This window comes from Perca fluviatilis, chromosome 17 (assembly GCF_010015445.1).
Source record: "Perca fluviatilis chromosome 17, GENO_Pfluv_1.0, whole genome shotgun sequence".
Taxonomy (NCBI): domain Eukaryota; kingdom Metazoa; phylum Chordata; class Actinopteri; order Perciformes; family Percidae; genus Perca; species Perca fluviatilis.
Window position 1 is genome coordinate 17,538,449 of NC_053128.1, and position 16,621 is coordinate 17,555,069.

The following is a 16,621-nucleotide window of genomic DNA, read 5'->3' on the forward strand; positions in this document are numbered from 1 at the left end:
AGCAGCTGGCAAACAAGCTTTTTTCATGTCACTAGAAAACAGTGAAGAAACAACCAACAGAAGAGTTGTTTCTTCCTTTTCTTGTTACAAAACATTTCAGTCAAGGCCTAGAGAGGAAAAAGAGGGAGAGGTTGTTTGATATTCTACAACCTATGAAATGAAGCAAAAGCTCAAAGGCTGAGCAATTAATCAGAATTTTAATCGTGATTACAATTCCGGCTCCTAATGATCACAAAAACCGAATAATCGAAAAACGTTTATTTTGCATATATATATTTCATTTTGTCTTGTTTTTGTTGTTGAAATTTCACAGTTCTAGGTGTTTTCACTGTTGATTTGTTTAACTTTTTTTCCACTGTTTTTTAAAGTTCAGTAATTGCGACATCTTTTCAAAAGTCAATGAGTAATCGTGTTAAATAATTGTAATTTCAATATTGACCAAAATAATCGTGATTATGATTTTTTTTCCATAATCGAGCAGCCCTAAAAAGCTCTACTGAGCATCTAGTCTCACATTGCCAGACCTATCACCACAGCGCTGTGTCAGTGCTGGAGTATGGTCTAGATACACTGCCCATCTATTCTGGGATAGGGGGAATAACGCTTGGCTTGTTGGTATTTCTCAGTCCTGGGCGGCGCTGAGCCCCAATAGCGGAGATAACGAGAGGGGAGGGACTTCAGGCTTTATCCTAGCAATGTACATCTGTTAGGTCAGACTACTCAGGTTCTAACAAATCTCAGTCAGGAGTAAATCAGTTCAGTAAAAAAAGTTCCTGAGTGTTTGACAAGGGAGGGAGCTTCAGTCAGTCATATACAAATGACTGTGACAAAAGTTTAACAGCGTTAGTGTTGGGTGTGTTCAAACACTGTTTAGAAGAAGGGTGATATCCAAGTGTGTATGGCTCTAAGTACTAAGGCAAAGGAGTGTGATGTGAAAGCCTCTAGAAGACTAGAATGCATTTGAAATGTATTCTGTACAGTGTATATCCGTACCTACAAAGAAACCCTGAAAGAGATGGGAGTATGACAAATGGAAAGACAGGAAAAAAATATTTCTGGTAAATGTAAATAAATAAGTACAAGGAAGCCTGGTGAAATTGGCATCTACAATGGAGAATTACTGATGTTGATGGTAATTCTCAGTTGAAAGTACTGCAGCGCCTGAAAAATACTGTGATTACAGGCACATGACAGCAGACTCAACCGTTTGCTTTCAGACAACACATTTTGCTTTTCAAGTTAGAAATTGCTGACCAGAAGACCTAAAGTGTAAGACTAGACAAGAGGAAGTGTAAGAACTACAAATCTTACCTCCTAACTCTCCTCCTAAATATTGAGCCCATACTGTTGGGCATTTGTTAGAACTGAAATTTTTGTTTTTTTGTATTACAGTAAACACATTCAACCCCTTCTATGTTAAATGAGGAAAATGAACTAATGCAGGTGTCACTAGATCAAATAATGCGTTATACTCAAGGAAAAAGAAATTTCATTCACACAAAACAAGGCCATCAAAAATACAGCTATCAAACCTCTTCAATAAAGTACAGTATTTTAGAAAACATGGCATGGTAATACAATTCAGTAAAATACATATTTTTTTATAAATGTTTGTGCTAACGGGAAAATAGCAATACAAACAGTATTGAGCTTTTTCTTCATAGAAGTGCGACCACAAAAACATTTCTATGTGATTTTTGGGCTGGCGTTGAGCAAAGTCACATGCATTGTTAAGAGGACACAAATAATTTAGATTGTAACAGGAACATGTTGACAACCGTGAAACCTTTAGACAACATGTAAAATAATACTAGCACTGTTGTATCTTAAAAAAAATACTTGCAACAGCAGTGCCAACTAAGTCTATTTCTCTAAGCGCACATTGTAACAGAAAACCAACCACATCAAACTCACTGTTTTCAGATTAGTGCGCACATGTATGTTTATGTCAGAGTACATATATGTTTGCATTTCACGCTTGTTCAACTGCATGTGATTGAAGGTTACTGCACACTGACAGTTTAGTGTTAACATGCACATTCTGAGATTATACGTTTGGCTGGAACCACTTGGTACACTCATTCATTTGTTGGCTGATGTACAATATCTGTATGCTGGGCTGAGGTTTCCCAAAAACATCTTCCATAATAAGATTGATGACCTTTAGATCAAGGTCGGTTAAAATGACATTAGCAAAGGCAATGAACGTGATTGTAAACCTGTTCCTCATTAACAAATACTCAAGGTTTATCCAGAGGCACTATGTGTTGGCACATAGCACAAGCAACGTGTGAATTCAGATGGAAGGACGTGTGGTGACAGCAGCAATTCACTTCCCATTTTCGTTCACAACATGCTTTTGGGAAACCAGGCCCAGTGGGTCTTAGCAGGCCTCCTTGGCTTGGCTTGGCATCTTGCACATCATCAGGATCTGCTTCAAGGCTTTCTGGACATCCTCGTCCATCTGACCCTAAAATAAATACACAGTATGTGAAACCCAAATTACTATGAGATTTAAAGGGCCTGTTCAATACAAAAATTGGGTTTGGTTGATTTGTCCAGATTTTAAAAAGGCCATCTGAGATTTCTGCTGACACATGGAGGCAGAAGATTTATTTCAAAACCTTGGCAAATAAAACCCAAACTATCTGCATGGCTAGATACCACAAATGGTAAGTGAGAACAATATATTTCTTCATCATTCGGGTGAACCCTTTACAATTTGAGTTGAAAACTTGTATGCTTTCGGCAAACTAATGGATCGATTTACCTGGACAGCATAGAGGAGGTGCATCCTGTAGACTGAGACTATCTCATGGTGCTGCTTCTTCGACTCCTACAAAGAAGACATGAGGTAAATACACTTTACATTCTAAGTACAATACGCTCATTTGTTCTATCTAAAAAAAATATGTTGACCAAATCTTACAGCTAGCTGGTACTGTAGTTGTTTGATTTGTTGCTGCATCGTCTCCAGCTGCTGGCTTTGCTGCTGTCTCTTAGAGGGAGAACCAGAGCTATAGGAGAGCTGTGATAGGCTGTTTAAGGCATCTTTCAGCTTCCCCACCTCCCGTGACAGGTCATCTATCTGAGAGGAAAAAACATAAAACATGCAGTTAATATAACAATGAACTTTAAAGAGATTATTTCTATGTCTAATAAAACAGTATGATAACAGGAAAAAACAGAGCCCTGATTAGACTGTCTCAAGTTTAGTTTGACTTGTAGTTCAAAATATATCACGACCAATTTCTAAATCATGTTTCTAGCAGTGCAGAGTTGGACAGACACTGCTAGTGTAAAGTACTGCAATAGTGATGGTACTTCTACAGTGGCTACCAGGTTATTACTGACCCTCTTGTTCTTCTCTCTCTCTGAGGCAACGTGGTTCTCCACCAGCTGTTTGAGCTGACACACAGCATCCTGGGACTCAGCCAGCCTGGTGGTCAGCGTCTGCTTCTCCTTCTCCCTCGACATCACCAGCTCCTGCAGGGCCTCCCACTCTGCATGATTCTCCCGTGCCTGAAGGATGGATATGAGTGTTGATAGTAGGGGTGGTACGGTTCACAAAACCCACGGTTCGGTTCGTATCACGGTTTTAGGGTCACGGTTTTCGGTTCAGTACAGTTCTTATTTTTTCTTTATCACTCCAGAATATACTTCAGCATATAGCTAAAATTAGCATATTGAATGCATGTTGCACAAAACGTGCACACAGTGGCAGTTCTATATTGTTTTATTTCATCATAGGTAACGTGAAATCCAAAATGTTCCCACACACCAGACTATAAACGACGCTGGCGCATCCTCCAGCTCTGGGCAGCCTCTCTCCCACTTGACATTTCTGCAGGTGACGTGACGTGACCTGCAGCGCGCAACCTCCACTTGAGGAGCGGTCGGCTCGGTGTCTCTCAAAATCTGATGAAAATCTTTTAAACTGACCTTTGTCGATCTGAAATGAAGACAGATTCAGCAACTGCATGGCCTATTTCTCGCTTAAAATGTTTTCAGAAACACGTTTCGGTGAACTATTTTAGTACAATATGAGATCGTATTCTGATTCTGAACAAGCCGCCATGACAGTCTGGCTTTGAAATTTGGGACCAGCCAGACCCATGTGACGCAATCGTCCAATCAGCTGCCATGGGTTGCGTTTGTCACGCCCATCCCGCTCGTCATTTCCAGTAACTGTTTTAACATAGGTGTCGAAAGTGGGCACTACGGCAGTAAGAGGTTAGTGCACATTAACAGTGTACTGACGAACCGTGCGGTACACACACGCTCCGAACCGAGCGGTTCGGGTGTTTTTTCATGAACCGTACCACCCCTAGTTGATAGGTATGTTGTGAGAAATTTGTGGTTCAAAATGATCTCAGGAGAGATAATTAACAGTCCTCCTCTGTGGACATCTGAGGCTCCTCTTTCTTCTCACCTTCTGCCAGGCATCAGCAGCCTCCAGAGCCATCTCGTCCTGCTTCCTGAGGGCCCCCTGGAGGAGCTGCGTCAGGCGGTTCACCTCACCCTCCAGTTGCTCTCGTGTGGTCTCATGCTCCAAGCGGGAGACTGAACCATCCGGGGTGACATCTTTCTCTGCTGTCAGCCTTTTTGTGAAATAGACACAAGAACCATGTAGTGACAACTAGTATTGGAGTAAAACAATTTCTAGCAGACAAGAAAACTATTAAAGCTGCCAAAGTAGTTTTGGTCAACTTTATCAGCCTACAATATCACTACAATAGGAGAACCAATCTTCATATCAATCACCTTGTAGCCCCATACACTGGATTGTAAACAAGTTATGGAGTAAAAAGTAAAATAGTTATAGATTAGAAGTATAAAGTAGCATATATTGGAAATACTCAAATAAAGTACAGGTAAACTCATGATTGTACATAAACAAGTGTACTTATTTACAGTCCTCCAGTGCTATTCTAATTGCTGTAGTCTCTAGTAAAAGCAAAAAAGATGCATCTATCAACCGCATGTGACATCACAGTTTTCTTCCTCACCTGTTCTGAAGGGCCTCCACTTGCAAGATTTTCTGGTGTAGCTGCTCTTTCAGGGCCTCTGACTGGCTTTCCAACTCTTTGATGGCATTTCCCAGAGATGACATCACCTGTGTGTGGTCAGCGAGGGTCACAGAGCTCTGTGCCTGAGCTTCTGCCTCCTGCCTCAGCAGTGAAATCTCCTCTTGAGCAGCCGAGTGCTTCTTTTCTGTCTCAGCTAGCAACGTCTGCAGCTCCTCCACCTTGCTGCTCAGCACCTGGACCTGCTGCTGTTCTGAGGAGGGAGATGAGGCTGCACTGCTCTCAGCCAGCTGTTTCTGTGCAGCACTTAGCTGACTCTTGGTTTCACTGTAGGAGTGTGAGAGTTCCAGCAAGCGGCGCTGCAGCCCAGCAGTTACCTCATTTAGCTCAGCTTTCATTTCTTCAAAGTCTTTGGCTGCAGCTTCAACTGGCACTGTGCCCCTCAGAGCCTCCTAAACAACAAGAAGGGACAAATTAAAGAGGAAAAGTATTAAACGTGTCACTGACTTCAAGAAGTAAGTTCGGCTCAGTAAATAGATTAAAAAGAATAATTGAAAGATAATGAAAATGGATAAATCAAGGTTGAAGCAGTTTCATCTGTGCTCTTCTATATATTCAAAGAGTTCTCTACCAATTTAGTGTAAATTATCCACAATGCAACTTCGTCAACAGTTCAGTCGGATTTAGGTGTGTTGTGCTAGTAGTGGCTAACGTAGCCTCGAGGCACTAGCTTTAAGCAGAGATGAGATCTGGTTAAGCTCACTTCTTTTTAACTCCACACATCCAGATAGGTTTCATTTTTTAAACTTGTAGGGCCCTATTTTAACGATCTAAGCGCATGGTGTGAAGTGCCTGGCGCAGGTGCGTTTAGGGCGTGTACGAATCCACTTTTGCTAGTTTAACGGCGGAAAAAAGGGTCAGTGTGCCAGGCGCATGGTTCAAAAGGGTTGTACTTAGTGTCCTTAATAATCATAGGTGTGTTTTGGGCGTAACATGCAATAAACAATCAGTGTCATCTCTCATTCCCTTTAAAAGCCAGGCCAGTGACATGACTTGAGTCAATTTAGGAGAGTTTGTGCAGCCTCTAGATGCAGTAGTACTTCCCTGAGATATGTAAACAGGCTTTGATGTGTAAAATTGTTGAAGTTGCCCTTCCAGTCATACAGAAGTTAAGAGAGAAAAAAGGCCCATTTTCACCTGGAGTATCCTAATCTCCTCTTGTGCTTCGTTGTACAGCTCCTCAATCTGTGCTTTCTTCTGTTCCTTCTCCTTTACGCACCGTCTTTCCGCCTCCACCTTACTCAGCGCCCCCTCCAGCTGTCGGATTCTTTCAGCTGCTTTTTCCTGCTCAGATCCTGATTGGATGAGCAGGGCCCTCAGCTGGTTCACTTCATGTTCAAGTGTGGATGATGTATGTTTCTGGACCTCCTGTTTCTCCATCAGCTCACCTCCTCCTCTTCCCATCTGCACCCTCAGCTCCTCCACCTCCTCCACAGCTTGGTGGTACCTCTCCTGAGTGTCTGTCAGCTTTGCCTGAAGCTCCGCGAGACTCTCCATCAACTCTTCCTCTCTTCCTTTCTCACCCACGCTTTCTACCTCCTCTCTTTCTCTGCCTCGCTCAGGTTTCAGCTGGGCCTGAAGCGAGCGGTTTTCCTTCCTGGTTTCCAGCAGTTTCACTTGAACACTCTCTAGCGCCTGTCGCAACAGTGTGATCTCCTCTTTGCTCCCTCCTCTCCCTCCTTCACCCTCTTCTTCCTCCCGTCTGACAGAAACGCTGCCTGAACCGTCTTCCCTTTCCACTTGTGGCGGTGAATCAAACTCATCCTGGGTGGAGTGGAAGGAGGAGTTGGAGGCCATGCTGTTTGGGCGACTGGTGTCCTTTAGTTCCTCACTTCCTTGAAGGGACGGATGTTTCTGTGAGGAGAGGGATTGAAACTGAAGAAAATCTCACTAACAAAGCAAATCAGCTAAAACCTTGTGACTAAAGTCTGTCATTAGATTAATCATTGCAGCACTAATATAAAGAAAAAGGAATTTACTGCATATAAAACCGAAATAGGGAAGAGAGGACAATTTGAAATGAATATTATTTCCGGTACTTTTATGATGGGTTAGAATTAATTAATTTGAGGTTCTGTGAAATAACTAATTACACATTTTGTAAGTTTCTGATTTGATGTTATTTCTCATTTTTATATATTTTTTAAATTAATTAATAGTTTAAATTAAGGTCATGGATTTAGGTCATAGTTAATCGATTGACAGTAAATTAGTCTGCAACTATTTTCATTTTTATATCTTATATATAGGGCTGGGCGATATGGAGAAAATCCAATATCACAATATCTTTGACCAAATACCTTGATACCGCAGCAATATTGTAGTGTTGACTATTGGTGCTTTCACAAAATATTTACACAATAAGATTTTTGATAGATAATCATCAGTAATGTGCATATAATGACGAAGTGGGTAAAAGCAAATAATAGAACAGTTACAACAGTCTGGTAAGTTAAGAAAATGACATCACTTTACTGTAATGCAGCCTTTAAAACCAGGAAAAGACAACACTTAAGCCATATTACGATATTACAATATCCAAAATCTAAGACGAGAGCTAGTCTTATATCACGATATCTATATATTGCCCAGCTCTACGTATATAATAGCAAACGTAATATCTTTGGGTTTTGTACTGTCAGTTGAATAAAACAAGCTATCTAAATAGATCACTTTGGGTTGCAGGAAATTTTTATTTTTATAGGCGATTAATAGAGAAAATGAAGAGTGAATTTTATACTAAAATCACAGTAACTTTGGAAGATAACCTGTTGACTTGACCACATAACTCAGACTTCTATTATCTTTTAAACTTTTATTTTTCCTTTTGCACAGAGGGAGGACTGTGGATTTTGTCCCCCATCACTCCAATATTTGAATATTATCAGAGGAAGATCTCTTCAAAGCCAGCATGGACATTAGGGATTATTACATTGACCAGTAAGTCTTTAAATGTACACATGACATGTGAGTATTGTTTTATTTAAGACAGACTTGGAAATATGTACCTGTTGGGCTTGTATTTTGGACTATTTTAATTTGTTATGATTGTTATTGTTGTATAATATCAACACTATTTGTGCATTACCTTGTTAAACATAATCTTTGCTTATATACAGTTTTATATTTATATAATTTATGGTTAACCTTAGGACCATGAATGAATGGGTTGCATACCTTGAGTTTGCTTGCAAGTTGCTGATTCTCCAAAGTCAGAGCGTTAATCTTGGCTTGAAGAGCAGAAACCAGAGCTGCAGATGCTGTAAAACTGTGCTCAACCTGTCAACACATACACACAAACATACATTTACATGCAGGGGCACACAGAGACAGAAAAGCAACGTTAAGGACCACAAGCTACCTACTGAAAAACAAAACGAGTTATGACACGTCTAAAGCTTTGGTTAGACCTCCTTCAAGAATGCCCAAGGTGAAAAGGTTCAGCAATACACACCTGTCTTTTGTCAGAGTATAGTATTACACTTACAAAAGCAGTGATAATTTAAGATTTTAACAAACAGAAAGACTTTTAGGAAACTTGTGATACGAAGAAAAAAGCTAAAAATGAATCAAAATAGCCACCATGTCGAAATATCCTTCTATATCTAGCGCAAATGTTTTTGAATTCTCTTCATCCAAATAGGAAGAAATTTGAGTTGGATTGGGTAGAAGATTCATTTACGATATGTTTATACACCAGTAATTATACTCAATGCATGTGCTGTCTACACTGTGTTTTAATGCTCTACTTTTCAAACTAAAAGTCTGACGTCATTTACTTAGACTGCTCGAGTCACCACATCTGTTTTCAAATCTGCTCATCTGTAATATAAATCCAGTCACTGTAGTGTTGCTTAGTCATTAATCACCTTTGTATCCAGTTCGGCACCGGTCGCCGTCTGCTCCACCGACTGCTTCAGGTCTTCGATTGTCTCCAGCAACATGTTTCTCTCCTCATGGAGCTTCTCGACCTCCTCTCTCAGTGTCGTTCCTCTAACCAACTCATCCTCCTTTTGAAATGAGAAAAAGGAGGTGTGGCGGGACAGAAGTGGGAGGGGAGAAGAGCAAATGATTGACAAGGAGAAGAAAGAGTAGAGGTATGAGAAGAAGGAAAACAGAGGGAAAAGGGTATGAAGGTTGAAGGCAAGAATTTAGCTTATTGAGATGCTACTGATCATAAATCATGAGTTAGTTATGTACAAAATGTCTTTCTCTGGAGTTGAATTTTAGGAATGTTGCATATTTGATGTCACATTGATTGTCTGTTTATTGGGATTTAACCTACTTATAAATGTACCATACCTAATTGCGTATTTACACCTTTTAATGTAGAAGTTGAAGTTGCTACATAATATGCTGTATTTTTTCTATGGATCCTGTGGGTCTGCTTCCTATTACCACTGATACAGGGTCAAAGGCATTTACTGCAGGTTTGGGTCTTATTGAATATTTTTGATTACACGGACTTGTTAAATACTTGATTCTGATTGGTCAATCCCGGCATCCACAGTCTGTTATTTCTGTATAACAGAAATGGATGGAGTTCTAATGATAGACTCTGGCAGACTATTTTTGAATCAATAAAATATAAATATATAAATAAAAAGATTTTAAATACATTTTCGTGCTCATACGGAGCTCATACCGCTGATCAGTGAATCGCAAAGTGAGAGAAGAAAACAGGGATCGCTAAAGGCAACAGTGCAAACAGAGCATTAGTTAGCTCTGTTTAGCTCACTCACCAGGGCGACCTGGCTTCCGCTGGAGAGCCGTGCTCATCAGCAGTAAAGTTAACCGTCCCGACCGCGTCGCAGCTGGTAACCTCTGTATGAGGTAGCCGTGTAATACGCGGGATAATTAGGAGCGAGCCGGTCATTATTGCAAATTAGAATCCCATCAGGGTGATGCAGGACCCTAATTCAAGTCCTGCATCACCCTGTCCCCAAAAGCAATAATTCAACAATAATAATTGTACATGTATTGAACTTTTTATTTTAATAAATAAGACAGGATATGCTTTATATTACCTTGTAGTAGAATCTTTTGGGAGTGTCACTTTTGTTAGATCCTGGGGTCCCAGCAGAGGTAAGGACTGAAGGAGAAGAGGGTCCAGAGCTCTATAGAAGGGTGAAGTTGATTGGTTTTTGGATTTGTTCTCCTCATAAAACGTTATCATGACTTGGTTGGAAAAAAGTTGCGATTTGTTCGTGTGCAGCTTTAAAAACAAATGATGGCAGTATCTTTATAATCTGTTTGTACAGAAACCCCAGGGACAAAATGCTAATGTACTGCTACAACAATTAAGTGCTCTAGATGTTTATATTAAGTACATTTTTAAATCCTAACCCCTGGAAAACAAAATGCAGATTAGTACATAAATTAAATGAACATACTACATGAGTGAAATACTTTGTTATACTTAGGCAACAATAAACTAATGAGAGACTGACTGACAGAGAGAACAATAATATAACTGGTATTATGTAAACAGACACATACAGGTCTGACTACTCATTTTATGAATATATTGCAGACATGCATTAATATAAGAGTGGCATACTGATACAAGCAGACAGATAAAAAGAGACACGTGCATTTACCTGCAGTGGGCTAATAGGAGGTGGAGGTGCTTTTCGTTTTTTGGGAGTTGTGATCCGTTCATCACTTAGTTTAGCTACTTGATCATGCTGAGGAGCCAGCAAAAGAGATAGGAGAAAAAAGGCAACGGAAAGAGAAAAAGAAAGGCGTGATTCAGTGCTGGTTAGTAGGAGTAGGGTCAATCAATGAAGGCTACAGTAAGACTTAGGTTTTGTTTTCCAAAAATAGCTTTTTTACAAGCTAATGAAATTTAATATCAACACATAAGAAATGCTGATACTAAACTACAACCCATGAGTTGTAGTTAGAAAATTAGACAGAATTTGGCTTCAGCTCTTCCTTACTATGTGGAACTAAAAATTTATTTAGACTTTCACTATTAATAGTTGATTAGTTGTTGTAAATTCAGGTGTTTTAGTAACTTTAATAGCCTGTTTGTAAGGACCTCCAGAGAAAAGTATAGACAGAGCGTATCGCGCCACCGGAGGGGAAAACAATCTGCGCCATTATGCAACTAATGGCTGAAACGCTAACGAAAGTACCTGATTATTTTAGCAATCTTTGTCTACCAGAGAGGACAAGTTAGCTGTTAGTAAGCTAATGTTAGATATGTATTAGCAAACATAATATTATAGCTTTCTGATTTATCCACATTCCACTGTAACACTTGTTCCATACTGTGTACAAAATGCTTTAGCTTAACTTACAGATATATAGTAAGCCTTAAAAATGACATTTTGATTTTTGTCTAAATAAAAGCTCAGTTTTTCAGTTTAGCAGCATATAAAAACTTAAGTTATGGGTTCTTTACATTTTTGGTAGTACATATCACCACACAGCAGCCTTCAGACATTTTTCTGTTGTTTACTAGCAGACGGCATTGATAAGGAGGCACCTTAACGCAATACAAGTCAATAGAGAGCGGAGAGTTGTTTTCTCCTCCGGTGGGGGTGGGGCTTAAATGGGCTCTGTCTCTATTGAAAAACACAGACTGGAGTGTTACCTGAGGACTTGTAGGAGACTTTGTATCTGTCAGAGGAAAAAAAGGAAGAACATAAAAAATTGACACAAAAAAAATCAAATAGAAGTGATAATAGAGCTTACTCTTTAGATATTTTAAATGTCTCTATTAGAGGTGGCATTGCATTCATTTAGAGGAGCATGTAAGGGAGAAGTCCTCCAGATGGCAGTGTTGACTTTGTGTCGAAACCAGAGCAGTACACATCTTTGCCACACACACACACAGAGAGAGAGAGAGAGAGAGAGAGAGATTCTTTGCATAACTCTTACCTGAGACCTGTTGTCTGTTCAGTGCAGCAGTGAGAGCAGTTTTGACCTCAGAGTTGCCCAATAGCTTGACATAGTGTACAACATCATGTCCTTGTGAATCTACAGCTGACAGATCAGCTCCTCGCTGAACCAATACTTCGACAACAGAAACGGCGTTAGACTCACTGGCCAGCATCAAGGCTGTCCTGCAACACAGAGTAGAACAAATATTGATCACCAATGTAACATCTATCCATCATCCAAAATGCAAGTGTCTGTAATAAGACATCACTACTGTTACACATCATATCTGGATTTTCTGTGTGTGTTCTTGACTGTGTGTACCCTAACCTGCCGCTGTTGTCAGAAGTGTTGATTTCAGCGCCGCAGTCCAGCAAAGTGCTGCACACCTCAGCATGAGCGTGTTTGGCTGACAACAGCAAAGGGGTGAGTCCGTCCTTTGGAACAAACAGACATTGTAACATTAGATCATAGTATGGAGGTCCCACCATCCAACAGAACACAGACACACCTACATAACTTATCTCATGACATCAGGACGTGGGCCTGGACATGAAGTATAGTTAGTGTCTATGTGGTGAGAGAAATCTCAGATCCATGTGAAAAAGGAGTAGATGTCTCCTAAATGAATTTCCCAGCAGAGAAACAGAAGAGCCTATGTTGATATAGTTTCTAGAGACGAGTAGATTTTGGAAAAATCGTTAAAATTATATATTTACAGTACAGTTTTAAATGAATGGGCTGACTCAGAGTTTATTGCCTTGAGTTGGGCAACTGAGGCAGTATTTCATGCAACATAATCACACATTTTTTTATCATGGTTGACAGATCGTAACCCCAAGCATGACATTTAACCTAACCATCTGACCTAAAATCGAACCTAAACATTTTATTGGCTGGGCTTGTGGAGGGCGGTGTACAGCCTGGAAGGCCAGAACATCATCTCCACTGTTAAGAAACAACAACAGTTAAGAAACTCAGCATTAAACTGTATGAATGGACGTCTCCACAGGTCATTTAAATTGTGCGAGTGAAACAAAGGGGTGAAAAAAATCCAAAGTAATGTCCAACTGGAGCAAAAGAATGTTAAGAAACTGTAAACTGTGTCAGCATAGCTTTGTGTTTTATATTACAAGGCTGCTGCTTCCACACACCACAGAGAACAAAACTATGTTGTGGGTTCCTCTAAGCTCTGCTGAAGACTTTAACAGGCCTGTGTCTGCCCTGCTCAGTCTGTGTTTCTACTGAACTGTTTCTTCTCTGGAATCTAAAAGACAGAAAAATGTCTTCTCATGGTAATAGATTCCATGTCTGTCTGTGTGGATGAATGTGAGAGCACAAACATTTGTACACACTTTGTTATTTGAGTTGTGTTTGCTACTTGCTGCCATCTTGTCAGTTTAAAGCCAGAATACCAAATTTGGGAAACGAGGTAAAGACTGGGCAGAGTTGACGTAGAGCAGCAGCCATCACAGCAAAGTGTGATCATTTGAGAGGCCTGTCAATCAAAGCAAACACACACACAAACAAACATGTCCTCGTTTAAAGCTTGATACACTCCTAATGGGACACCAACAACACCAATTGGCTTTAAAACTGTAACTTGTGAGAAACAAAATAGACCAGTGTTGAATTTTCAGAGAGAGAAGAATCATAATATGTCTTAACTCTGTGGTGGTTGCTATGTAGACATAGATACTGTACACACAGTACGTGTCTGTGTTTAACAGCCTTATGAATGAATATTTCACAAGGTTATCAAGTTAGTACATGTGACCCACTACTTTGGAAATGGCATTGTTTTCATACCACCTCTTATTAAAAAAATGACAGGATAGTGGAAATGAAAGTGATCGTGCTAGCTCTATCACTTAATGTGCTGCTGAATGAGGATTACGATACTAAAAACCACTGGTTCCCACCTCATTAGCATGCAACCCTATAAAAATAAATAATGCCGATTTGTGACCCCTCTTCACATGTTGCATTATGTCATTGAGCTGTGAACTGTTGAAACAAAATGTGATTAGATTGTTTCATTTACTTAATTTCAGAGGCCTAAAGAATATTTACAATGTTGTGTGACAGAATTTTTTTTTTTTCTTCTTTCCTTTCCTGTCATGCAACTCTGTACAAGGTCCTCACTCCCAGGTTGTACAACTCCATCTGAATACCACTACATTTGTATTTCAGTACTAGGTAAGGTAATAAATCACTCACCAAGCTTCTTCCTGGTATGTGGATGTCCACCGGACCAGCCTAGAACTGATTCATGCCCATTTATCTTTTTTACCATACTGCCATTTATTTTGTCATTCTATCGGTCGGTCATCTATTATATGACTCCCAATCAGACCACAGCACACTGCAAACTGTGTTTAACATGAATAAACCAATAAAACCAACACTCCCACATAGCTTAACTTTTATTACGATGGTCTTCTTGAGCCCTGTATGACATGAACTGCTGAGCTAAGATGATGGCTAACATTTTGATTGTTCAGCAATAAAGATGGTTGTTATTTCCAGACTTTAAATTATGTAATTTTGCAATACTTAATTCAACACTCTGTAGTAGAGCTAGACAGACACATTGTCCAGGCTGATATTAAATTATTGCAGATATGATGCTTATGTTGTTTATATATTTAAATGAAAATTACTATCGGCATACATATCGTTATGGGATTTTTTCAAACTCCCAAATATCAATATCGGGCTATACTCTGTATATTACCAGATACATGACTCTCACCTGGTTTGAAGAAAATAGAATCAGGTGTATTCCAAATTGTCCCTTTTGCAGTCTTCCCAGACTCTTTGAGCCATTCAAACTAAACACATCGATGCCAATGACCAGGCCACATCTGTGAATTGTGTCAAGGCTGAGTTTGTTTTAAGTAACTGAGAAATATATTTCTTTCCAACTGAAAACATAAGGAAGCTTTTACACTACATAGTGCTGTCTCTGAACAAGTTTACATTTACTTGATTTTCTATAAACATTCTTTGTCTGACATATGTGAGACCTGGCAGATGTTCCTCTGTTCCTGTCTTTATCTTGCTGTGTGTTTATCTAAGTCAAATATAGATCAGGTATAGATATTTGTTAAGCCATGATGCATGCCTGAGGCTAACAAGCTGGCATGTTCTGCTCAGCAAAGAAACAGCAATATGTTCCAGAGGACTTTGTGATTCTCAGTCTATAACAGCAGAAAGAGTTGCTTACATCTCACACACAAATGTCCAGATGTTTATAGCTGGAAAAATAAATGATCACATTTTCTCTTCCTTTCAAGAGGAAACCACACTAAGCATTGTCTTTTAGCTACAAAAACAACTTTTGGATCGATTAGGAAGAAATGTTTGAAGACCACATGAAATGCTGCAGAAAAAAAAGAAGAAAAAAAAGAAGACTTGTTGGGCCGGCTATAATTGTAACTGGATTTCAGAAACACTATACTTTAGTCTTAAAATCCTTACAGCCAGACAGTGGTACAAAGTGGGAGCGTGAACCAGTTTCGAAAGCCACAACAAAAGCCTCTGACAACTTGTCAGAGGCTTAAACGAGCATGACCCGGCTATACATTTTAATTAGAAATAACTAGGAAACACATTCTCTTCTCTTTTTTTCTCTCACTTGCTCTTTTTCTAAACACACACACACACACACACACACACACACACACACACACACACGTTGGGTAAAACCACAGGTATGGAGCGTCACTGCAATGGAGACCACATGTCTGCGGCTTGAGAGCAGAGTTCCCAGAGTAGACTGACCCCCTACCTCACACACATACACACAATAGTGTACAATTAATCAATCTTTAAACAGAGAGGACAAAACAAGAGGAAATGTAAATTAATGAGGATCCTTCATATAGTAGATTTGCAGCTGTGAGAGACAACTGCAGTCTGCTCTCTTAACAAATTTAAAAGGCAGGGATGCAGACCAAACTATAAACAGGGAGATACAGAAAGCATCTTGTTGAACACACAGGACCAAAAAGACAGATACATCTTTAAGAACATCCAAAGCATACAACGAGTGATCAACTTTCCTTGAACACATTCCTCTCTGGAAATAACACCGTAGAAAGCGATATGAATGAAATTGAATGTAGCATTTCTCTGGTATTCATCCTGTTTCAGAGCCCTCTTACTATCCTGCAAGGAAAAATAAATCTGGGAAAGAAAGACAGAAAGAGGAAGTTATAATAAAAAAGTACTTACTGCATCCTTTAGGTTGATGGGACTTTTGAGTTCACACAGCAGTTGAATGGTCTGGATGTTCCCGCTGGCAGCTGAGGATAAAATAAAACAAAGTCAGTCATGACAAGAAGACAGCAGTGTGGTCTACATCAGTTATCTAAGATCAAAATGAGCGAGGAATGTATCCGCTTCATCTCCTGATTTCCAAAAGACCAAATTCATTTAAAATGTGTTTAAAATGATTAGACAGTCTACTTTCCTTTTTCATAAAAAAAACATAACACCTCCAATAATTTACCTAAACATGCATGTCAACTAACATCAGCATTGTAACATAAACTGAAGAAAAGCTCAAAAGAGATAAGCCATACTCTGAAGGCAGACAATGTTGAAAAACATTATTTTTTAGAGATAGAAAGTGGCAGCGT

At 39.6% G+C, this 16,621-nt stretch overlaps 1 protein-coding gene across 3 annotated transcripts in view; it reads right to left on the reverse strand.

Annotated features, from left to right (window-relative positions):
• Nucleotides 1-1,472: 1,472 nt before the first annotated feature.
• The window catches only part of rai14 (retinoic acid induced 14), a 45,909-nt gene continuing 30,760 nt past the window's right edge, over nt 1,473-16,621 (reverse strand). Inside the window, exons 7-21 of one of the 3 annotated variants that reach the window (XM_039778892.1) lie at nt 16,215-16,285; nt 12,306-12,412; nt 11,976-12,160; nt 11,689-11,714; nt 10,688-10,774; nt 10,115-10,204; nt 8,957-9,097; nt 8,265-8,366; nt 6,225-6,941; nt 5,010-5,479; nt 4,433-4,601; nt 3,355-3,522; nt 2,930-3,088; nt 2,771-2,836; nt 1,473-2,470 (exon numbers count right to left, since the gene is read on the reverse strand). In XM_039778892.1, the coding sequence (XP_039634826.1) occupies nt 2,384-2,470; nt 2,771-2,836; nt 2,930-3,088; nt 3,355-3,522; nt 4,433-4,601; nt 5,010-5,479; nt 6,225-6,941; nt 8,265-8,366; nt 8,957-9,097; nt 10,115-10,204; nt 10,688-10,774; nt 11,689-11,714; nt 11,976-12,160; nt 12,306-12,412; nt 16,215-16,285 (2,645 nt within the window). In that variant the 3' untranslated portion in view covers nt 1,473-2,383. Of the gene's footprint in view, nt 2,471-2,770; nt 2,837-2,929; nt 3,089-3,354; nt 3,523-4,432; nt 4,602-5,009; nt 5,480-6,224; nt 6,942-8,264; nt 8,367-8,956; nt 9,098-10,114; nt 10,205-10,687; nt 10,775-11,580; nt 11,715-11,975; nt 12,161-12,305; nt 12,413-16,214; nt 16,286-16,621 lie in introns of all 3 variants that reach the window. The other 2 variants (XM_039778894.1, XM_039778891.1) reach the window with 2 other exon arrangements.